Source organism: Zalophus californianus, chromosome 15 (assembly GCF_009762305.2).
Source record: "Zalophus californianus isolate mZalCal1 chromosome 15, mZalCal1.pri.v2, whole genome shotgun sequence".
Taxonomy (NCBI): domain Eukaryota; kingdom Metazoa; phylum Chordata; class Mammalia; order Carnivora; family Otariidae; genus Zalophus; species Zalophus californianus.
This window is the reverse complement of record NC_045609.1, coordinates 54,786,595-54,811,903: the sequence shown is the minus strand read 5'-3', so window position 1 is coordinate 54,811,903 and position 25,309 is coordinate 54,786,595. Positions and strand designations below refer to the sequence as shown.

General features: G+C 42.0%; 1 protein-coding gene across 3 annotated transcripts in view; it reads right to left on the bottom strand.

The window, feature by feature from the left end:
- The window catches only part of PLCE1 (phospholipase C epsilon 1), a 338,579-nt gene that overhangs the window by 223,914 nt on the left and 89,356 nt on the right, over positions 1-25,309 (bottom strand). Inside the window, exon 3 of one of the 3 annotated variants that reach the window (XM_035724225.1) lies at positions 9,074-9,142. The exons of the other annotated variants lie outside the window; for them this stretch is intronic. Within the exon in view, the coding sequence (XP_035580118.1) occupies positions 9,074-9,142 (69 nt within the window). The remainder of the gene's footprint in view (positions 1-9,073; positions 9,143-25,309) is intronic. 3 annotated transcript variants of the gene reach the window in all.

Sequence of the window (25,309 nt, the reverse complement as noted above, 5' to 3'; positions counted from 1 at the left end):
CCCTGGGTCCTACCTGCCTCCTCCCCTGCCATAGGGCTTCAACCCAAGTTAAAGCTTCCTTTCTCCATACTCCTAATACATTTACAGATGGCTCTGCATAATGTAATATTCTACAGCACTGTCCAACAACTGGTATAATAATTTATTATTTTATAACAACCATGAAAACAAATACTTTTGAGCATTTGCTATACATTGGATATATTTTTCTTGTCTAATTTTCATAATATTTTCATTAAATGGATATAACATCTCCCTCCTCACAAACAAGGGTATTGAGTTTTGACAAACCCGGAGGGGAAAAGTAATATATCCCAGCACTTTGTGTCAGCTCTGATTTCGTCTGCCTGGGTTCAATCCCAGTTCACTAAGTAGGTAAATGTGCATAGACTGCTCCTCTAAGCCTCAGTCTTGCCATCTCTAAAATGGATCATACAGTGGTAGGGACAGGACTGGCACAGAGTGAAATGTGAGTACTTAATACTATTAGGAAGAAGCAGAGCTTAGAGTCAGCTCCTGATTGTCTTACTGAAGGGCCCATGCTCCCTGCTTCTTATATAATCCTGAGGTAGGCAGAGTTTACCATCCCTATTTTAAAGATGAGGGGTTAGGTTCAGAAAGGTGAAGTGACTGGTTTGCGATCACACAGCTGTTACGTGTCAGGGCTGAAGATGGAGCCAAGTGCAGCTTTATTTGACTTCCCAACACTGTGCTGCCTGTGTTAATCTGTTAGGTGTGTGTCATCTTCTTCCTTCCAACTGAGTGATAAGCTCCTCGGAGCCATGCAAAGGCAGTACCCTTTCCCTGCGTTTCCCAAATGGCCTGACACAGCATTACACATGCTGTGTTCTCACTGCACCACTGGTAAAGCAAATACGGCTGCCTTTGCTCAGCCTGGTCCCCAGCTTGCTCTTCACAAACATAAGTAGCATCAACCATGATGATGGAGACTCCTGAGACAGAAGGAATACAAGAGAGATAATTCCAGAGTCACCTAACAATCGTACACCCATTGTACTTCTAAGAAGTAAATTTCAAAGGGGAGTTCAAAATGCTCTAAAAAAGACTGAATGTTCCATGGGACAATGGCCACAGCTTCTTCAACAAGGAAATGGTGTCTACAAGAAGAGGAATTTGTTAGATTGAAAGACTTAAGAGACATATCATTCAAATGTAGTATTTCTTATCTGATCCCTGGTTCCAAAAATCAAATACTAAAAGCCATTTTTCAGGGACCCCTGGGTGGCTCAGTTGGTTAAGTGTCTGCCTTCAGCTCAGGTCATGATCCCAGTGTCCTGGGATTGAGCCCCAATGTCGGGCTCCCTGATCAGGGGGGAGCCTGCTTCTCCCTCTGCCTTTGCCTGCTGCTCTCTCTGACAAATAAATAAAATCGTTTTTAAAAAGTCATTTTGGGAACAATCAGGGAAATGTGAATATAGGCTCATTATTAAATTGTAATTTGGATTTATTTGTTTGTTTAGGTATGGATAATACTGCAGTTGTTTCTAAAAAAAAGTCTTTATTTCTAAAAAATATACAATGAAGTATTTATGGATGAAATGATATAATTCTGTGGTCTATTTTAGATACTCCTGGGAGGTGACTGATGAAACAACACTGGCAAGTGTTGCTAAATGGTGAAGCAAGGTAATGGGCCCCAGGGGATTTGTTATACTAGTCTCAGTATTTTTGTGTTTGTTCAAAAACCTACACTTATCGTTTTTTGTTTGTTTAAAGAAAGAATGAATGGTATGAGTCCCCAGAAATCTTCTGTTTTGTTCTGCAACTACTTTTCTTCCAAGAGAGATCAGTTTCCTTGATGTGAAAAGCTTCCCAAATGTACTCATCCAAGTGAGGTTAAAGCACCTGTTGTGATGATCGCTCACCTGGACCATTCTGTCCCCACTTCCCCATCAGCCCTCTCCTAACTGACCTTGTCACCTTCCACAAAGAAGCTCACTGTCCCCCCTACCCCAGCTCGACTGTTTGTATCTCCTTCCACTCTTTGGCTAGAAACCTCAGCATCACCTTTGTCTCTTTCTTCCCCCCATCATCCTCTATCCCGGGCAGCCAGTGATACTGCATGTGAACTTGATCTAGCCACCAATGTCTCCCTGATCCTCAGTTTCATTATCTGTCAAAGGTAATTGGTGGGATCCTGTCAGTTATGATCTTCTTGTACTTTCTTTCACAGAAGCTATCATACCCTATGTCTAACATGTTAGGTTACCTAAGTGTTAGGAGAGCTTCCTCTTTATTGTAAGTTCCAGCTATTTGCCTGACAGGGAAATGAGACTCTTTGATATGAAGTTCCTTTCTGGGACTTACCTCCTGATAGAGTTTCTTTCATTCCTTTGTTCAATACACATGTATTAAGTTCCTACTGTACGCCAATTCAATTTGTCCCTCCCATTGCTGACACTGTACCTCTTGACAATTGTTAAGTTATGCATCTTTTCAGTCTGCTTTTATAACCATTATGTTATTCCATACCCAGGGCAACCAGTGGAGACAACTGGGTAGAGTTTATGGTTGGCTCATCATTTCACAAATGAGTCAGCTGGATAAGCAACACACTCAAGACCAAAAAGCAAGTAAAAGGCAGGGGTACCTAGAATCTAGGTCTCCCAAATCCTGGTCCAGGACTCTTGAGCATCATTCCATACTGCCCCATGGAAGCAGCAGGACAGCTGAAGAGAACTGAGGTCTAGCCTTGTGAAGTCTTCTCAGCAATGATCAATGAACTGATGGCCCAAATAAGGATATATCTGGATCACGGGAAATCCCCAAGAACAGCTGGAGATGACATCCTCACTTTTTAGTCCTGGAGGTCTTTCAAGTTCAGATTTGCCATGCATCCCGAGAAGAACCCCCGACCAGCCTGTCCTCATGGCATGGAGCTGGGCTCTAGCAAGGACCATGGGCCTAGGTGGTTCCTCCAGAATATGGAAGTGGAAGGCACATGGGATCAGAGTTTAACAGGTGGGCTCAAATCCCACCGGTATCCCTTAGTAGCTATATGAAATCAGGCCTGTTACTCAGAGTGCTGTCTTTCCCAAATGTGTTCATCGCTGTGTGAGCCCTGAGGTAGACCTAGCACGTGGCTCACAGCCCCTTTCCTGGCAGAAATAAAACCAGTCTCTCTAGAAAAGAGTTGGTTAAAGAGGGAGGCATTTTAAAGGTGGTTAAAATATATTCTTTGTTAGCTCTTGAAACAGTGTGTAGTCCCAGCAACTGGAAGCAATTCCTGGGGTAGCCTTGTGAGAAAAGTTTTTTGTGAACAAGTTTTGAAACTTGCTCTAATTTGATTAGATTAGCTAATCTAAAGTAGACATTAGAGCTGAAAGGGGCAATTAGTCAGAGTTTCATGGAAACTTCACCAAAGGAACTGGCTACCCATTTCTTACCCTGTACTTCTGACCATGGGGCTAAACATTTCTAACCAATGTCGCTCCTCATCCAGTGGCACAGCATCCAAACGCATTAACCTGCTGGCTGATCCCGAGAGTAAAATGCTGCCTCTTGGGGATAAGGTTGTGCACCAAAAAGAGTGTCCCCCACCCGTGAGTCACTACCCAGCAGGCCAAGGTCTTCCTCCCCCTGTCTCCAGGCCTGGCTCTCCCTCATCCGGGAGCACCTCCCTTCCTGACACTCCTCCTGCAAATTTGCCCTTGAGGACTACTTGTTCTGTAGGTCTCCCCTTACCTATGAGTTGCTCCAGGAGCCTCCCTTCCCCACCAGGAGCTCCGATAATTAATTGCCTGTTCTTTCTCCATTCAGGCACTTATCATACCTTACCACAGCAATTAACCACTGGGGACAATTTGCCTCCAGTGGACATTTGGACATTTGGCATTATCTGGAGACATTTTTGGTTGTCACAGTGGTGTGTGTGAGAGGATACTCTTGGCACCTCGTGGGTAGAGGCCAGGGATGCTGCTAAACAGCCTGTAATGCACAGGACGCCCCCCACAATGACGAATTATCCAGCCCCAAATGCCACCAGTGCTGAGGTTGCAAAATCCTGCCCTAGCGTAATTGTTCACTTCTTTATCTTTTTCACAGCGGCTGTTTCATTCATATCTGTATCCCAGTATGATGCCTGGCCCATTCCAGGTGCTCAGGAAAAGACTCTTTAAGTGGCTGAATGACCTTCACCCCAGCTCCCATCTCTAGTTTGCTTCTGCTTGTTTTGCCCCTGACCAACTCCCTGTACTGGCCTCTCCATGTCACTCCGCACAAACCCTATTCTGACTCTGACCAGGCCCCCCGTCCTACTCGTGCTCTGTGCACTGCAGGCCAAGGGTGACAGAGAGCTAGGTCTGCCTGTAACAACTCAGAGAACAGGGTGTCTGGACAGAGTCGAGCCGGGCTACACAAAGTGAAGGCCATGAGAAAAGGAAGAAGGCCTGAGCCAGCTGGGAGCAGGGCCAGACCACCGGGCAAATGGGGCAGCTGGACTGTGCAGTTAGGGGCTCAAAAGCTGATTAGTTTTCAAATCCTCCACATGCCTTTTATGTAATTAATGGACATTGAGCGTCCGTTTCCGAGGCTGCAGGATTCTTCTCTCCCTTTAGCGATGCAGCTCTGTACGCTAAATATTTTCTCAAAACACTGAGTCACTGCCCATTTCTTACTTTGTGCATTTGCTATTGAGTTCACATGAATAATTATAAGCTTATTTTACATGATCGTAAGGGGCTGGGTAATTCTCAGCAATTTCAAGAATGAAACGTTCACAAAGACTTTCAAGACTGTGACACAACAGGGTTTGGCAATTCAAAATCATTGCTGTTTAAAAGATATTTCCTTATTTGGTTTACCATATTTCATGTTTTACATATATATTATAATTTATGTTCAAAAAATGTAGTGCAGAGAGATGGAGCCAGGCAATTTTATGAGACAAAGAAGGTTAGGGGATTGCCGGATTTTGGAAGCTAAATATTAGATGCTTTGACCAGCAGTCCCACGATTTCACCCTTGAATTCCTTCAGAACTCTTGGATGAATGCCAGCCTGTCCCCGTGATTTATCCACATCCAATTTGTCAACTAGGTCTAGAACATTCTGTGCATTGGCTACTACTCGATCTAGTACCTCTGCTTCTAAAGATACTTGAAGAATGATATTCATTTTGATATGTTTTTCTGAAAATTTCAGGGCAAATAATTTATTATGTCTACTGGCTCCTTTTCATATATCAAGAGGAGTGTTCTAATCATCTACAAAGTTTCTACGAGGTCTTTGGCTGGTTTCTTCACTTCAATTACTTTAAAAGACCCTCTTGTTTCTGTTCTAATGTCTGATCCTTATAGGATGCTCCTTAAATGATGTGTGGATCCCTTCTGCGGGTTTCCTAGGTGGGTTCCCCTGTTTTTCCAACTGAATTAACTTTCTATTTTTTCAGAACATATCTCTTTCTTATGAATGTGCCTTTGTCTTGAGCAATCCTATTTGGGCTGATTCTGTAAATCATGATTATTATCCCAACCTCCAGGGCCATGAGAATCAAATGCAGTAAGGCCATCCAGGGTTGTGCCTGATGCCTGGCACAAAGTAAGTGTTTAGCAAACACTTATTTATTTTTTTTTTATATTATGTTAATCACCATACATTACATTATTAGTTTTTGATGTAGTGTTCCATGATTCATTGTTTGCATATAACACCCAGTTCTCCATGCAGAACGTGCCCTCTTTAATACCCATCACCAGGCTAACCCATCCCCCCACCTCCTCCCCTCTAGAACCCTCAGTTTGTTTTTCAGAGTCCATGATCTCTCATGGTTCGTCTCCCCCTCCGATTTCCCCCCCTTCATTCTCCCCCTCCTGCTATCTTCTTCTTCTTCTTCTTCTTCTTTTTTTTTTTTAACATATAATGTATTATTTGCTTCAGAGGTACAGGTCTGTGATTCAACAGTCTTGCACAATTCACAGTGCTCACCATAGCACATACCCTCCCCAATGTCTATCACCCAGCCACCCCATCCCTCCCACCCCCCACCACTCCAGCAACCCTCAGTTTGTTTCCTGAGATTAAGAATTCCTCATATCAGTGAGATCCCATCATACATGTCTTTCTCTGATTGACTTATTTTGCTCAGCATAATACGCTCCAGTTCCAACACTTATTTATTCTTACCATGTTGGCCAAAGAAGGGGAGATAGGAAAAAAGCTGATTCTTTTCAACTCCACCCGCCAAAATGGTTTTTCAAATCCTGTGCTTCCTAAAACATGTTTGGTAGTGTTTTCTAAAAGTTAGCTGGCAAGATTCTTGAGGCTGATTAACATTTTTTTTTCATAATTCCTACTCTATTACAATATACATGCTTTTCTTCTCTTGTTATGTATACATTATCTTGGTTTTCCGTTCTTATACCAGACTGTTCGACTTAAACTTATTAGAGTTATTAAATCACATTGGTCACACACAGATATTCTCTGCACTTTCTATGGTGCTTCTCTTCCTTTTCTTCTGTAAAATCATTAGGGCAGGAAATGATCATTTGTCCTAATTCATCCCAGGGAGATATTTTGCCAATTTACAAATGAGTAAACACCCTCATTATTACTAATTGGCCCGAGTCTTTAACTTATCCAGTCCTATTGCAGTTTCCAGCTCAATCTCATTATCCTTGTCAGGTGGCTCATAACCCCTTTTCTACTGCCATATTTTCATGAACTGTTGGCTATTTCCACCCACTGGGCATTTCCTGATGCCATTTTTACGTTGAGGCTCCTTGGATTTCTCTACTACTCTGACAATCTGTTTCATGACTCTGGTTTTTACCCTTCTTTGCCAGCTATCTCACAAGAACCTTTGATTCCTGACTAAGAAACACAATAGCCCTATATCTGTTCTCACTAGGACCTTCAAATTCCACCCATTTCCACCTGTGCTATGTATGATAGCCATCAATGGACTACAGCCATATATACATATATATATGGCTCAGCAATGGCCACAAAAGGTTCTGATCTTCAGCTCTTTCTCAGCTTCCTAAATTAGCCTTCAGAACCCTCTTGTTTTTTACTCCCAAGTCACAGTACTGGGACTAAAGGCATGTGACTTCTGAGACATGCACAGGACAGTTTCCATCCTATTGATTTCCTACCTCTGCTCTCTTCATTTTCATCAGATTGTCTTTACCCAGCTAGTGCCAGCGTACAACTCCCTCTGCCAATTGTTGCAAAAATGGAGTCACTGCTCTGGAATGCCCCAAGGCTCTTCCCCGCATCCACACCTGCCTCAGCTTGCAGTGGTTGCCATGGTTCTTTCCTCATGGGTGCAACCTGTTGACCCCACTGGATTCCTAAACTGGACTGACCCCAATGGAGAAATCATTCAACATACAGATCCTCTGGCAAAACCCCTCTCTACCCCACAACACACACGCACATGCTGTTTCTCTGTATGTCTCCATGCTGCAGGTGAGAACATGGAGATTATTAGTTTTAATGTCTAAGCCATTTGAATTCAGATGGCTTCTTGCGGCAGAGCATGTCAGCATATGCAATGAGCATTAAATAAAACTCAGTAGGTGTTTTACCTTTTTGTTCTTCTGGCAGCAACAGATGCTTTGGGAAGGGGCAGAAGAGGGTGCCAGAAACAAATAATTATATTTTGTTATCCAATCCACATCACACTAGCACTGAGGGACCACACTATATGGAGAAGCTCTTTGAAAATGGTACAGGGCTGAACAATTGGGAGTTGCATCACAGGCCCCTAAATAGCAAATTTCTTGAAGGCAAGAACTATGTTTTACTTTCATGGGTGTCCCTAATCGTCCTAATGTGAGATGACCTGCCCTGAGTAACTGTTTAATTGAACTGAACATGAACTAGAAGGGCTCCATCCATATAACCAGTCATTTACAAAGCTCGTGCATCATACATTACCATTCTCCCTTTCTCTCCCTTCTCCATCTCTATGCTGGGCTACTTGCCTCCCTTTCCAAGAATCTCTATTATACCCGAAGCTTCATGGGCTGGGACCATGTCATCCACCTCACTGCTGCATCTCAGGGCCTGGCATTGTGTGGCACATAAGGCCCCTACTAAACATTTATGGAGCCAATAAATAAATGAAAACAAATCTCTTTCCAACTTGGGCTGGTTTCATGGAAAATACTGCCCAGTACCAAAGTGTGACCTGTGTTCATTTGTGTCAAACACATTCATGTATGTCATTTGCCATGGGACAGAGGAGATGTGGTGACACTCATAGGGAAGCAGAGGTGAAAGGGGGCAGAGGCAGGGTCATTTTCCCAGCATATGTGTGTGTGTGTATGTGTGTGTATACATACAATTATGCCAAATGTTCTCAAAATCACGACCTAGAAAGAGATTTTTCATGGAGGTGGTGCTCACTTGAGTTGATGGCACCATTTCAGTTTGTAATCGAGATATGAATTTACAGGTATAAGGCAATGCCCTTTACCCAGTGTGTGGGCATCACACACAATGCCCTCACCCTTCACCACCCCCCTCTCCACCCAAATTCTAATTACAGACATGGGATTTATTTGCCACCCCAGTTTTCTCCCAGGGGTTTACTGTGGCTATTAATTTCAATAGCAGCCCTTCTGAAAAGTGGAGGAGAGACAGTGGAAAATGGACACAGGAAAAGGAGGCTTTCACTTTGAACTGGCTCTGTTCAAAGCGCGGTCCCACCAAGCTGCGTCAGCACCTGGGAAACTGCTGGAAATGCAAATTCTGGGGCCCAATCCCAGTGTTCCAGAGTCAGAATCTCAGGGGCACATGGCAGGGGAACCCAGAAAGCTGTGTTTTCACCAACTCTGCAGGTGTTTGCCAAGGCATACTAAAATTTGAGAAGCATGGATCTAAAGTGCTGTTACTCCTTTTCAGAATTCTCTCAGGCATTACTTACGGGGGAAACTGGGTGCCTGGAACCCATGGAGGAGGCTTTTCATTATTTATTTACCTTTTTGTACTTAAAATTTTTTTTCAGCCACGTGATTATCTTGCTATTTCAATAGAAATAAAAACAAGAAACAAATAAATCGCACCTCTGTCAAGAGCACATTGAAAAGGAAAAGATAACTCACAGCAATTACTCTAGGATGTTCCTGGTAATCATTCCTCAACTGTTTAGCTGGACTATTTCCCCCTCTCTCCTAAATGACAAGTAAGGAGGAAGAAGATAGAATGAGGATAAGGTAAGACATTGGCAAAGTTATATTCTGTTAACAAAACATATTTTGTTTGAGATTTCTAAAAATATTAGAGGACTAAGGATGTCCCTTAAGAAGATATCAATGTGACAAAGGAAAGCCAGGACAATATACCATTTCCACACTATACAAGCACAGTTTTTTTTAAAGCTCAATTACGGAAAGCATTTGTAGCGATAGCTTGCCTAGATTCTTCAATAATCAGAAGAGAATGTACACAGCACAATTAAGAGTTTGCATGCATGTTTTAACCCTCAGCATGATTTTATTTTCTTAAAGATAATAGCTGCTCTCACACCTTCTCAAATTGCTTTAAGAGTGCCTTATTTTTAGCGATCCCGCTAAAATAAAAAACACAGTGGCTAACATGCTAAGTTAAAGTACTACATGACGCTAAGGGTCTACTGCAAGTCTGTTTCCAAAGGAAAAACCAGAGGACTACATGAACTAAAGGGCTCATCAAACAAAAACAGTAAAAACAACTGGATGTACAGACCTCCTCTCACCCAAACAAAGTTTTTTGGGTCAGAGTCTCCTACATTTAACAAAAACATTTCACTTACAATAAATAATAGGGATCACGGGTCCTTGCCTCTGTCAGCCACAACAGTCCGAGGCAGTCACTCATTGTAATGAGGGGTGCCAAATGCCCCCCCTTTCCTCACTTTGGCAACTCTACACTATGGTGGACACCGGAAAACTGAGCTTGTGTCAGGAAACTGACACAATTTTTCATGTTATTTTCTTAGAGTTGTTATCCATCTCCTAGGGCTGTAGAAGGAATGAAGACTCACTGAAAAGTTTAATCCTAATACTCACAAAACAGCATATGCTCTTGAAAAAGGTTATAGAAACTCATAGATAGAATTGCGTGAACCATTTCAAGAGTAGTCCTCATAGTTTGAATTCCTTAAACACAGCACTTTGCAATGAAGTTAGCCAAATACAGAGAAACAAAACAGTTTTCAAGTTTTATTCTGGGTTATTTTTAACTCCAGATTTTTTTTTTTTTAAGAAAAGGAACAGAATTTGGAATTAAGTTGGTGGTGAGCAGAAAACTACTCTTCCAACTATCTCTTCTTGAGCTAATCTTATCAAAGGTCTAACTTGCTTTTAATGTTTGTAAATAAATAGCTTAACACAGACAAGCTGCATCACCTTTCCCACCAGCTATGGACATTTACACTGAGAAAAATATTATTTTAATAAACTCTGTATGAAGCATCAAAAAACACGTAGCTCATTTCAAACAGGGATCCTATCAAATATGATGGAATTGAACTCCTAAGTATATACTTTTTCCTCTTAAAAATTAGCTATACTTAAGGATATTCCTTACCATTACCATATGCACAGTCAAAAGATTAAAAAAGAGAAAAACAAATCAAATCTGCAAAAAGATCAACTTATTCAAAGAATAACGAATCATTCGTTTTCATTAAACTAGATATTGATATATAATACATCACAGGTCATTATAAAAGGAAGGAAAACAAACATCTAATAAACCATCAGGATTCTTTTCAAAATCTAGTAGATTAAAATGCAAATAAGTAATCTTAAAGCTCTGATTTCAAAGAAAAAAATTGTATCTCTACAGTTAAGTACTTGGGGCTAAAACATTTTAGAAATTTTCTTAACTAGGAAAGAAACTTCCCTGATCTTCTCTGTGAAATGTCTCACAGGAATTGTGTTTTGGCCAACACTGCACAGCGGTGTGAGTGAAGGAACGGTCCCCAGGATCCCATGCATTAAGGACAATGGGGGATTTGTGGACAATGGGAGCCCTTACCTGGTCTTCCTTAAGCCTCCAGCATCCACATCCATCCTTTAATAAGGTAAAATTAGGTACTGCAGAGAGAGGGAAGAGCCAACCAACCCTCAAGGCAGGCTGAGAGCGTGCAAAGCCCCAGCTGACAGCCTGCTTCCCTCTCCCCAGGCTCTCTGCCTAAGAGGCTGCACAGAAACCAAGTCGGTGCCAAATCTTAATCCCTTTGCAGGATCTCACATGGAGCTGCCTCACCTCTTCCATTCCTGCAAAGCCTCTTCCTGCTGCACTTCCTTCTGAAACCATTAATCACTGCAACAACCCAGACCCACCGAATGAAGGCCAATCTCAAACCGTACTGAAAAATCCTGCAACACACAGGGTGATGAGTGTTTACATTAGCTGAAATAAAATGATGTAATATCCAGAATCAGGGGAGGGCCCTGATCCAGAGTCAGGGTATTGTAAGAACCGCTGTGAAATACAACTTTTCTAGATGGAGAGAAAAAAAAATATTCATCTTTGGGTTTTGTTAATCTGGCCTCTGGTGTAAACGTAGAGTTATTTGGATTGTTCTGGTCTCATCAAGAGTAGGATGTTTTCCAAATAGAAATTCAGAATTTTTTAATTACTCACAGTTTTATTCAAGAGAATAAAAGGTAGCAAACAACCCAAGGTGAATCTGCGTGCAAAAAATCTTGTATCAAGGGGGTAATGGTGGAAGGCACCAATCCAGGGATGTGGGAGCCTGCCATGCTGCAGGATATGAGAGCCTCCCAAAGGTGCAGATGCCTTCAAAGTAAAGGTAACTCCCAGGAAAAGCAGTGTTGTTTTAAGCCAGAAGTCCATTTGTCTTCCTATAACTTTTGATGAACAAGAAAGCCCAGGGGTTCCCAACGGGCAACCACAAGTGATTACTTCAGGATCTTACGGTCCCTGAATCAGGTGGGACAGGAAGATGTGACAGGCCACATTGCTGCTGGATGAGAAGGGGATTAAGAGAGGGGAAAAGGGAAAGCCCTTGCTTGGGGGAAGAGACCAGCTAAGGTTTCATAACTGCTCACTGGCTGGCTTGAGACTGGTGGGGACGCCAGAGGCAGATCATTTGTCTTTGGATGTGTTACTGACCACAATGTGAAACTTTACAAAGTATTTATCATGTGGTAGGCACTGTGCTAACACTTTACTGGCACACCTCACAGAGCCCTCACAACAACCCTGCAACGTAGATACTACTATGGTTCCTGTTCTATAGATGAAGAGACCCCCGAAGCACAGAGGAGTGAGGTGGTGGTGAGCTGGTAAGCAATGGTACCAGAGTTGTCTGGTATGCTCCTTAACCACCAGTCTATTGCTCCTGCCAGCTTCACTAGCCATCACCATCACCACCACCACCATAGTAATAATAACAATAATAATATCACTCCCATTTACTGAGTGAGTGTACTATGCAATAGGCCCTGTGCTAAGGGCATTACATGAATATTCTCACTTGCCCTATAAAAGCCCCTAAGAGGCAGTATTATCATTCCTATTCCACAGATGCAGAAATGAAGGCTCAGAGGGAATGAATGCCTTATGCAGTCAGCCACACAGCTAGTTAAGGGGGCAAATAGGGACTGGAGCCAGGCCCAACAGATTCCAGAGCTCCATATATGATGCTAACACTACCCGTTCTTCCAGTGACACTCTTGTCACTCAGAGCAATTCTGGAACACCTCTTTGGAAACTTCCTTCAGAGGCTGTACATTCCATTTTAGTAAATACACATTTTTGAATATCTGTTCCATGTTGGGCACTGCAGAGGGTATAACTATATGGTCCTGTTTTCCAAGGGCTCCCTACCTGGTAGGGAAAGTGGAGGCAGAAGGAGGTTATTCCACCATAAGGGAGCCTGGGCTAAGTGGTGGCTATAGAGCCAAGGGTGATGGGAGTTGGGGCAAGCGAGAAATTATTTCAAAATTATCCAAATGACGGCTAATATGCTCAGTGGTGGTAAATATCCATCCTCAGAGGGTGGATGTAATTTTGGCTTACAGGCAAGTCAATCAGAGCCAAGTCTGGGAAATAAAGTGGGTCATCAAGCAGGGCAATACCATTTTTGGTCACAAGCTAGGTGTGGCTATAAAATAGTGAGATGGATTTTCCTTTGTGGCCCAGACTAGCTCTGAAGGCGATTCCTAAAGGGCAGTTCCAAAAATGTTTCGAGCAATGATACCATCTCCAGATTAAAGGCAGAGCCAACCAAAGGGATTCCAAAAGACAAGGCTTCTCAAGCACAGCACCTGACCACACCGGAGACAAAAGCCTGCAGAATCATTTGTGGCAAGCTCCCTATCAGCAGGCCCAGATTAGCTTGCTTGCTGCTGTGCCCCTAGCATGTGGAATCATGCTCGGCACAGGGGATACTCAATGAATATTTGTTGACTGAATGCAAGATACTTTTGAATGTGAAATGTTAAAAGTTGTCTTATTATTTGGTCACACTTATATGTCTGCATACAGACTGTGGACACATTCCCAGCTGAGTCCAATGGCCAAAGAAGGCTGTACTTAAACCTAGTCTATCTACGAGGCCTGGTGACAACTTCCCATTCTGTCCCTACTCATGGCCAGTCCTGTATTCAGTGGGAAGAGGAGTGAGGACAGGCGCTAAAGATGCCACCATGCAGGATCGGCTTAGGGCTGGTGACCGAATAGGCTGACAGTTTCCTCCATTAGTGCCAGCCCTGGAAGCCAGGCAAAACTGGGAAATGTTTCTACAACCCTGTTAGGGGTGGGCAGGGTTTGTGACCTGCAGCCAAGCTGGACTCAGAGTAGATCCAAGTCTGGGGCAACGCAGGCAGTCCCAGGAACCATCCCCCAACCACAGCCTGACTCCGTACACATTCCAAAAAAATGAGTTGACATTTCTGAGACTCCACAGGGTTCCCCAAACAAATAGGCTCAGTGGGAGTTCAGAATAGATCTCAGGAGAGTCAGAACCCAGAGGTTTCTCCCATCTTCTGTGGTCATCCATTCTCCCCTTCCCGTCCTTGTGTTTACTCCTGGTTTTTGTTTGCTTGTGCTTGGCTTACTAATTGTCCACATAAACAAGCTAATACTAGATGGGCCAAAGCCTCTCTGCCACTAGGACTCCCAGGGCCAAAGGACTTCTTTGGGTCTAATGGGACCCCCTTGGCCTGCCTGTCCACCACCAGTGAAGGAAAGGGGTGGTCTCTCACTCACTTGAGACCTTGTCCAGCTACTTAACTTTCTAGTGTCTTTCTTCACCCTTAAATAAAGAAAATAATAATAGCCGCAAACACAAAGTTGTTGAATGAGAAAACACATATAAAGCACTTCGTGCCAGGTCCAGAGTGGGCCCTTACCGAGTACCAGGTGCTGCTACTGTTTCATGCTCGCTGGGTGTGGGGAAAGAGCAGGACAATAGAGGCCACTGATAGGAACAGCATTCGTGTATGTCCGCATCTAGTCACTATGTCATTCTGCGTCAGCGACTGATGCCCTGTTGAATGCTGCAGAAGGATTTGGTGTGGTTTCTATATTATAGTACATAAAGTCAAACAACAACAGTATCCAGCTCTGAGGATTTAGAGCCCCGAGGTGTCTGAGGTTAACTATTGTTAACCACTGTATGTAGCTCTTAAGCTTCTTGGCAAAGGGAGTCACAAGAGAAACACACTGAGGGGGTAGCACAGATGTCATCCAATCCAAAAAAAAACTTAAGGGTACAAGCTGAGAAACAAACTTTTTCCTGGCTCCAAATTTCAAGAGCAGTTTATAAGCTGGGATATAGGGCACTGGGTAATAGGAAGGACAATGCCTTCCCTGGGACTTGCGTAAAAGATACAGAGACATCTTTGCAAGGGCTCAGACGCCCCCTCCATAAAAGCTGGGGGCCCACATTAAACTGCAGCTCAACGGAGGCGTTTATGGTTTCACAGAATGTCAGCATCAGGAGGGTCTGTAGTCCAGCTCCCTGGTTTTATGGAGGCGGAAAGAGCGCCAGGAGCTCAAGGGGTAGCTGGCTGAGGACCCGGGCATGGAGCTCCCAGTCCTGTGCTTGTCCCCACCCTGCACTGTGGCCCTCTCCCTCCTTTCTTCCACCAACAAAAGGAAGCTTCCCTTGGTCCCTTTCCCCATGGGAAATGGCAAAGCTGCGGCAGCCTCCTTCACACTGTGGGAATCCCTGTTCTTTAAGTTTGGTTAAAAATAATTTTGAAAATGTTTAAATTTTCAAAGTCCGGGCTGGCGAGTGTCCAAGCGGCCTTCTCAGTCTGCAGCACAAAGCGGCTGTCGGCTCTGGACCATCTTCGGTCGCGTCTGCCTGTTGTCAAGATGCACTCCCCACACCGATGTCCAGTTTTGTAAAAGGTGGTGTGTTTTAGCCACTACCATTCTGAGAAGCTGTCTAAGTGCCCCCACAGTGTGCAAAGTGCCCTAAATGACAGGCCTAGTTATTCCTTCCAACACCACCGTGGGGAAGTTTCCATGATTAAACCAGGATTTGAACTGTATCGGTTAACTTAAGAGCCCAAGGTCTTCACTACAAACTCTGTTCCCTTGACAGAATGAGAATCCTTGTGAGGCAGGAACTAAGCCTGGGAATCGTGCCCACGTCAAGGCCCCTGCTGGAGCAGTAACGTTTCTGAGTCCAGCACTTGGCAAATGCCATACAAACTGTAGCTGCTTATCCTAAAATTCTAGGAGACTCTGGAAAGATGGTCTTAAAATCTGGGCGATTCTTTAACCATGGTGTCCTGAGGACAAAACCAAAACAAGGCCCCAAGAGTACATCCAACACGCCATATCTAACAGGGAAAATCACTTCTGGCCAATCACAGGAAACACGGGTTTGCTCTTACTGGGCTAGAAATAAGTGGGGGCAACACGGCGAGGTGGTTGGGTGCACAGGCTGTGTGGTTCCTGGGCCAGGGTGTGGGTGTGGCTTCTGGCACTGCCACGTCTCCTGTGTGACCCTGGGCAAGTGGCTTAACTTCTCTAAGCCCCAGTTTCCTCTTCTGTAAAAGGACATAGTAATAGTAGCGCCCCTTTTATAGAGCTGAGGGCATTACATGCAAGAACATCAGTGAAGTTGTTTGCAAAAGTAGTAGGCCCACATTGTGGGCTCAGTAAAAATCAGCTAATGACAGCAGACACATTTAAGGCAGGTATCAGAATACAGATTAATGGCTGAACTCAGTAATTAATACAAGGATCCTTAGTATGAATTAGACGCTGCTAAACATTTGAGGCAGTTTCTCATTTCCCCCATACATCCTGATTTTATTTTACCTAATATACCCTTTCCCAACTCACAAAGCAATTATGGTATATTATAGATTCATCTAAGTTTCTAGCAATACCCTTTATGGGCAACATGTATTATTTACCCTTCAGATTCTTGACCAAGAATGAAAATCCCAATTCTCTCCTGTTCCTTCTTACCAGGAGCTTGGACGTAAAAAGTAATGATCATACAGAATTGCCAGAAGTATGTTTGGCCTATCTATTCCCATAAAAAATTTAAATTATAGTCTTTGATCAAATCAAATCATTGGAAAGCCACATACCTAAAAATATCAATATTTTTACTTCACATAAAATTGCTTTTAATAAATTTGCTCCAACGTTTTGCCATTGACTTTTCAACGCTGTTCTGTAGTTTTCAGTGTACAAGTCTTGTACCTCTTCTGTTAAATTTATTCCTAAGTATTTCATTCTTTTTGATGATATTATAAATGGAGTGGTTTTCTTAATTTCATTTTGGAATTGTTCATTGCTAAAGAAATAGAATTGATTTCTGCACATTGATCTTGTATCCAGCCATTGGCTTTTATTGGTGGATGTTACAAATAATATTCATTCATTCAAAAAATATATCCTGAGCACCTGCTATGGTATCAGGCTCTGTGCTGGGCTCTGGTATAAAAGGAAGAATTAAATAGATATGGTGCCTGCAAGAGCTTGGCGTTGAGTAGGAGAACGGGTACAGGTGAGGTGTACTTCCCCATCACTGAGAAGATGTTGGTGAACACTGCCCACATCATCACAGAGGGTCCCTGTATGAGGGCCATGGTAGAATTAGGAAATGCTATGTATCCCCGTAGCAACGGTTCTATTTTGATCCCATGGTCACTATGAATTGTGTAGCTGGACAGATTTTCTTTGCTTTAGTTGCTAGGATGCTTAGGGCTATGTTGTGGCCAAATTCTTGCAAATGACGCTAAGGCAAGCATTAATTTCACCATATTTATTTTTCCTTTTTTTCCTGTTTTTCTCATCTTATTATTTTATTTTGTTTTGGGTAGATATGTGCAAGCTGCCTCAAATCTTTTATGCATAGAGGCTGGGAGGGAAGGAAGGAATGGAGGAAGGGAGGAAGAAAAGGAGAAAGGAAGGAAGGAAATTCCAGTTACTTGTTAATATTCCTGAGAATGTTAACTTACTATGAAGATATACTTCTTTCTGAAGTTCCACCAAGATGTGACTTTTTTTTGTTTTGTTTTGTTTTGTTTTACCTGAGTGAATGCTTATACCATCTGGAATAAGACCTGTTCCATACTTATAAGGTTCTTTAATCTGCTTTTGGCAGGTCTAAATTAAACAAAGTCTATTGGTTTTGTTCAGACACATTGGAAGTGCTTTTCTGGCATGACTTCAACAAAATCTCCTTTCCTCATTATACATAGAGAATCTGGGCAAGAGCAGGCAAGGTAGAAGGAATATCTTTTCCCCAAGTCATTTGTGACAAGAGGCAGTATAAGCAGTTCAACTTTGTAGTCACTAAGAATTCAATTTGAATACTGACTCTGTTCCTTACTTTAAACTACTGTGTGACTCTGGGAAGATTATTTATCCTCTCCAAGTTTCATTTACTTCATCTATAAAGTTGAGATAATACCTGCATTATTGGCTATTAGTGTAATCAAATTAAATGAGATTTAGCATAGGGGTGAGGACACACCAATTTAATACTGCACTGAAAGTACTAGGCAGTGTGATAAGACAAGAAAAACAAACAAAAAGTATAAAGATGGCAAAGGAAAAAATACACCCAACTGTACGTGGCAGCTTGGTAAAAATCAATTAGATTTCTACCTAATTACAAAAATAAATTCCAGATGAATGAAAATTCAAATGTGAAAAGCAAAATATTTAACATTTTGAGAATATCTTTATAATCATGGGGCAGGGAATATAATAAAAATACAAAAAACAGAAATTAAAAAGGAAAATGTTAGACTGCATTCAAATCTAAAATTTCTATACAACATATGATCATTTGAACAGAGACAAAAGAGATAAAAGTTGTGGAGTAGAAGAAGGTATTTGCAACATATGTAAAGCAGGGGAATAATCCAACTATACAGAGAACTTTACAAACCAATTAGAAAAATACAAATAACCAAACATATAAATGGCAAAAGATATTAATAGGTAATTTCCAGAAGCAGCCTAAGTAGCCAATAAACTGAAAAATGTTCAACCTTACTAGTAATCAGGAAAATATAAATGAAAACAAGAGTGAGATAAAATTGCTATCCATCAGGCTAGCCAAAATGTCAAATTTTCTATTTTCTTTCACTTACAGATTTTTTTTTCGCTTTTTAAAAATTTTTTATTGTTATGTTAATCACCATACATTACATCATTAGTTTTTGATGTAGTGTTCCATGATTCATTGTTTGTGCATAACACCCAGTGCTCCATGAAGAACGTGCCCTCTTTAATACCCATCACCAGGCTAACCCATCCCCCCACCCCCCTCCCCTCTAGAACCCTCAGTTTGTTTTTCAGAGTCCACCGTCTCTCATGGTTCGTCTCCCCCTCTGATTTACTCCCCTTCATTCTTCCCCTCCTGCTATCTTTTTTTTTTTCTTAACATATACTGCATTATTTGTTTCAGAGGTACAGATCTGTGATTCAACAGCCTTGCACAATTCACAGCGCTCACCATAGCACGTACCCTCCCCAATGTCTATCACCCAGCCACCCCATCCCTCCCACACCCCCACCACTCCAGCAACCCTCAGTTTGTTTCCTGAGATTAAGAATTCCTCCTATCAGTGAAGTCATATGATACATGTCTTTCTCTGATTGACTTATTTCACTCAGCATAACACCCTCCAGTTCCATCCACATCGTTGCAAATGGCAAGATCTCACTCCTTTTGATGGCTGCATAATATTCCATTGTGTATATATACCACATCTTCTTTATCCATTCATCTGTCGATGGACAATCTTGGCTCCTTCCATGGTTTGGCTATTGTGGATATTGCTGCTATAAACATTGGGGTGCACGTACCCCTTCGGATCCCTACATTTGTTTCTTCGTGGTAAATACCCAGTAGTGCAATTGCTGGATCGTATGGTAGCTCTATTTTCAACTGTTTGAGGAACCTCCATACTGTTTTCCAGAGGGGTTGCACCAGCTTGCATTCCCACCAACAGTGTAGGAGGGTTCCCCTTTCTCCGCATCCCCACCAACATCTGTCGTTTCCTGACTTGTTAATTTTAGCCATTCTGAATGGTGTGAGGTGGTATCTCATTGAGGTTTTGATTTGGATTTCCCTGATGCCAAGCGATGTTGAGCACTTTTTCATGTGTCTGTTGGCCATTTGGATGTCTTCTTTGGAAAAATGTCTGTTCATGTCGTCTGCCCATTTCTTGATTGGATCATTTGTTCTTTGGGTGTTGAGTTTGATTAAGTTCTTTATAGATTTTGGATACTAGCCCTTTATCTGATATGTCATTTGCAAATATTTTCTCCCATTCTGTCAGTTGTCTTTTGGTTTTGTGGACTGTTTCTTTTGCTGTGCAAAAGCTTTTTATCTTCATGAAATCCCAAGAGTTCATTTTTGCCCTTGCTTCCCTTGTCTTTGGCCATGTTTCTAGGAAGAAGTTGCTGCGGCTGAGGTCAAAGAGGTTGCTGCCTGTGTTCTCCTTTAGGATGTTGATGGACTCCTGTCTCACGTTTAGGTCTTTCAACCATTTGGAGTCTATTTTTGTGTGTGGTGTAAGGAAATGGTCCAGTTTCATTCTTCTGCATGTGGCTGTCCAATTTTCCCAACACCATTTGTTGAAGAGACTGTCTTTTTTCCACTGGACATTCTTTCCTGCTTTGTCAAAGATGAGTTGACCATAGAGTTGAGGGTCCATTTCTGGGCTCTCGATTCTGTTCCATTGATCTATGTGTCTGTTTTTGTGCCAGTACCATACTGTCTTGATGATGACAGCTTTGTAATAGAGCTGGAAGTCCAGAATTGTGATGCCGCCAGCTTTGCTTTGCTTTTTCAACATTCCTCTGGCTATTCGGGGTCTTTTCTGGTTCCATACAAATTTTAGGATTATTTGTTCCATTTCTTCGAAAAAAATGGATGCTATTTTGATGGGGATTGCACTGAATGTGTAGATTGCTCTGGGTAGCATTGACATCTTCACAATGTTTGTTCTTCCAATCCATGAGCATGGAACGTTTTTCCATTTCTTTGTGTCTTCCTCAATTTCTTTCATGAGTATTTTATAGTTTTCTGAGTATAGATCCTTTGCCTCTTTGGTTAGATTTATTCCTAGGTATCTTATGGTTTGGGGTGCAATTGTAAATGGGATCGACTCCTTAATTTGTCTCTCTTCTGTCTTGTTGTTGGTGTATAGGAATGCCACTGATTTCTGTGCATTGATTTTATATCCTGCCACTTTACTGAATTCCTGTATGAGTTCTAGCAGTTTTGGGGTGGAGTCTTTTGGGTTTTCCACATAAAGTATCATATCATCTGCAAAGAGTGAGAGTTTGACTTCCTCTTTGCCGATTTGGATGTCTTTGATTTCTTTTTGTTGTCTGATTGCTGTGGCTAGGACTTCTAATACTATGTTGAATAGCAGTGGTGATAGTGGACATCCCTGCCGCGTTCCTGACCTTAGGGAGAAAGCTCTCAGCTTTTCCCCATTGAGAATGATATTTGCTGTAGGTTTTTCATAGATGGCTTTTAGGATATTGAGGTATGTACCCTCTATCCCTATACTCTGAAGAGTTTTGATCAAGAAAGGATGCTGTACTTTGTCAAATGCTTTTTCTGCATCTATTGAGAGGATCATATGATTCTTGTTCTTTCTTTTGTTAATGTATTGTATCACGTTGATTGATTTGCGGATGTTGAACCAACCTTGCAGCCCAGGGATAAATCCCACTTGGTCGTGGTGAATAATCCTTTTAATGGACTGTTGGATCCTATTGGCGAGTATTTTGGTGAGAATTTTTGCATCCATGTTCATCAAGGATATTGGTCTGTAATTCTCCTTTTTGATGTGGTCTTTGTCTGGTTTTGGGATCAAGGTAATGCTGGCCTCATAAAATGAGTTTGGAAGTTTTCCTTCCATTTCTTTTTGGAACAGTTTCAGGAGAATACATATTAATTCTTCTTTAAATGTTTGGTAGAATTCCCCTGGGAAGCCATCTGGCCCTGGGCTTTTGTTTGTTGGGAGATTTTTGATGACTGCTTCAATTTCCCTAGTGGTTATAGGTCTGTTCAGGTTTTCTATTTCTTCCTGGTTCAGTTTTGGTAGTTGATACATCTCCCGGAATGCACCCATTTCTTCCAGGTTATCTAATTTGCTGGCATAGAGTTGCTCATAATATGTTCTTAAAATTGCTTGTATTTCTTTGGCATTGGTTGTGATCTCTCCTCTTTCATTCATGAGTTTGTTGATTTGGGTCATTTCTCTTTTCTTTTTGATAAGTCTGGCCAGGGGTTTATCAATCTTGTTAATTCTTTCAAAGAACCAGCTCCTAGTTTCGTGGATCTGTTCTACTGTTCTTTTGGTTTCTATTTCATTGATTTCTGCTCTGATCTTTATTATTTCTCTTCTCCTGCTGGATTTAGGCTTTATTTGCTGTTTTTTCTCTAGCTCCTTTAGGTGTAGGGTTAGGTTGTGTATTTGAGACCTTTCTTGTTTCTTGAGAAAGGCTTGTATTGCTATATACTTTCCTCTCAGGACTGCCTTTGCTGTATCCCAAAGATTTTGAACAGCTGTGTTTTCATTTTCATTGGTTTCCATGATTTTTTTAAATTCTTCTTTAATTTCCTAGTTGACCCATTCATTCTTTAGTAGGATGCTCTTTAGCCTTCATGTATTTGAGTTCTTTCCGACTTTCCTCTTGTGATTGAGTTCTAGTTTCAAAGCATTGTGGTCTGAAAATATGCAGGGAATAATCCCAATCTTTTGGTACCGGTTGAGATCTGATTTGTGACCTAGGATGTGATCTATTCTGGAGAATGTTCCATGGGCACTAGAGAAGAATGTGTATTCCGTTGCTTTGGGATGGAATGTTCTGAATATGTCTGTGAAGTCCATTTGGTCCAGTGTGTCATTTAAAGTCTTTATTTCCTTGTTGATCTTTTGCTTAGATGATCTGTCCATTTCAGTCAGAGGGGTGTTAAGTTCCCCACTATTATTGTATTGTTGTCAATGTGTTTCTTTGCTTTTATTATTAATTGCCTTATATAACTGGCTGCTCCCATGTTAGGGGCATAGATATTTACAATTGTTAGATCTTCTTGTTGGATAGACCCTTTAAGTAGGATAGAGTGTCCTTCCTCATCTCTTATTACAGTCTTTGGTTTAAAATCTAATTTGTCTGATATAACGATTGCCACCCCAGCTTTCTTTTGGTGTCCATTAGCATGGTAAATGGTTTTCCACCCCTTCACTTTCAATGTGGGGGTGTCTTTGGGTCTAAAATGAGTCTCTTGCAGACAGTATATCGATGGGTCTTGTTTTTTAATCCAATCTGATAGCCTTGTCTTTGATTGGGGCATTTAGCCCATTACATTCAGGGTAACTATTGAAAGATATGAATTTAGTGCCATTGTATTGCCTGTAAGGTGACTGTTACTGTATATTGTCTGTGTTCCTTTCTGGTCTATGTTGCTTTTAGGCTCTCTCTTTGCTTAGAGGACCCCTTTCAATATTTCTTGGAGGGCTCGTTTCATGTTTGCAAATTCCTTTAGTTTTTGTTTGTCCTGGAAGCTTTTTATCTCTCCTTCAATTTTCAGTGAGAGCCTAGCTGGATATAGTATTCTTAGCTGCATATTTTTCTCATTTAGTGCTCTGAAGATATCATGCCAGTCCTTTCTGGCCTGCCAGGTCTCTGTGGATAGGTCTGTTGCCAATCTAATGTTTCTACCTTTATAGGTTACATATCCCTTCTCCTGAGCTGCTTTCAAGATTTTCTCTTTGTCTCTGAGACTCGTAAGTTTTACTATTAGATATCGGGGTGTTGACCTATTTTTATTGATTTTGAGAGGGATTCTCTGTGCCTCCTGGATTTTGATGCCTATTTCCTTCCCCACATTAGGGAAGTTCTCTGCTATAATTTGCTCCAATATACCTTCTGCCCCCCTCTCTCTTTCTTCTTCTTCTGGGATCCCAATTATTCTAATGTTGTTTCATCTTATGGTATCATTTATCTCTCAAATTCTGCCCTCGTGATCCTGTAGTTGTTTATCTCCTTTTTTCTCAGCTTCTTTATTTTCCATCATTTGGTCTTCTAGATCGCTGATTCTCTCTTCTGCCTCATTTATCCTAGCAGTTAGTGCCCCCATTTTTGATTGCACCTCATTAATAGCCTTTTTGATTTCGATTTGGTTAGATTTTAGTTCTTTTATTTCTCCAGGAAGGGTGTCTCTAATAACTTCTATGCTTTTTTCAAGCCCAGCTAGTATCTTTAAAATCATGATTCTGAACTCTAGGTCTGACATCGTTCTAATGTCCGTATTGAGTTGGTGCCTGGCAGACAGTACTACCTCTTGTTCCTTTTGCTGAGGTGATTTCTTTCATCTTGTCATTTTGTCCAGAGGAGAATAGATGAATGAGAGAACAAAATGCTAACAGGTTAACAACATCCCCAGAAAATATACTCTAAACAAATCAGAAAAGACCTGAAACCAGGGGAAAAGAAAGGGAAAGAAAGAAAAAAAAAAAAGAGAGGAAAAAAAAAAGAAAAAGAAAACAAACAAACAAAAACAGAACAAAACAAAACAAAAAAAACAGAATATGATCAAATATGATCAGGCTAGTGCATAGATCAGTGCCACAGACTAGATTTTGGGTGTATTTTGGTCTGTTAGAAGATAGTGCCTCCTAAAATTGTAAAGAAAGAAAGACTTATATATGTACAAAATAAGGGTTGATACAATGAAGGGATGGAAGATGACTGTAAAGATGAAAATTATAAAAGATTTTATAAAAGGAATTGATAAGTTGTTTGAAAAAAGAAAGAAGAAGATTTAAAAAAAAGGGAGAGAATGTGATCAGGCAGGAGACTAGAACAAAGCCATACACTAGAGATTTAGGGTATATTTTGATCTGTTAGAAGAAACTGTATCTCAAAATTTTAAAGAGTGAACAACTTATATATATATATGCCAAAAATAAGGGTAACTACTATGAAGGGATAAAATATGACTCTAAAAATGAAAAATAAATTTTTTTTAAAAAAGGGATTGATAAGATGTTGGTTCAAAAAGGGAAAAAGAAAAATTCAAAAAAAAACAGTTAAAAAATTAACTTTGAAAAACTAATGAATCATGGTAAAAAAGCCATGAATTCTATGTGCAGTATTCCCCTAGCGCTGGAGTTCTCCCGTTCTCCTTGATCGGTAAACTTGGTCTTGGCTGGCTGTTGGTGCTGATCTTCTGGGGGAGGGGCCTGTTGCCATGGTTCCCAAATGTCTTTGCCCGAGGCAGAATTGCCCCACCCTTGCCGATCGAGGCTAAGCAAGCTGCTCGGGGTTGCTCTCAGGAGCTTTTGTTCCCTGCAAGCTCTCGGTACAGCTTTGGAGGATGACCGTGAAAATGGTGGCCTCCCAATCTCTGCCCGGAGGAGCCGAGAACTCCGAGCCCCATTCCTCAGTGCGCCCCCAGAGAAAAGCAGTCAATTGCTCCCATCTCCCAGTCTCCAGCCACACTCTGTGCTCACCCGGCCTGTGACCGAGTGTTTCTATCTCTGGCACCCGACCCCGTGTGGAGTCTCCAAACCCAGCAGATCCCTGCGGTGCGCTCCCGTGCCGCTCCTCCCGGGGAGGAAGGGGAGTCTCCCCGGATCTGCCGCTTGTTGGGTCCCTGCTGGAGGAGCAGTGGCCCAACTGGGCTGCGGATCACAGTTTATGGCAACCCCAAGCTGAGAGCCCGTGCCTCGGCTCCGTCTCTGCAGCCGGCTTCCCCGCTCCGATACCTGGGAGCTCTGCTGCACTCAGGCACCCCCGGTCTTTCTGTGACCCCGAGGGTTCTGAGACCACACTGTCCCGCGAGGGTTCCACCCCCCGCTTAGCTACTG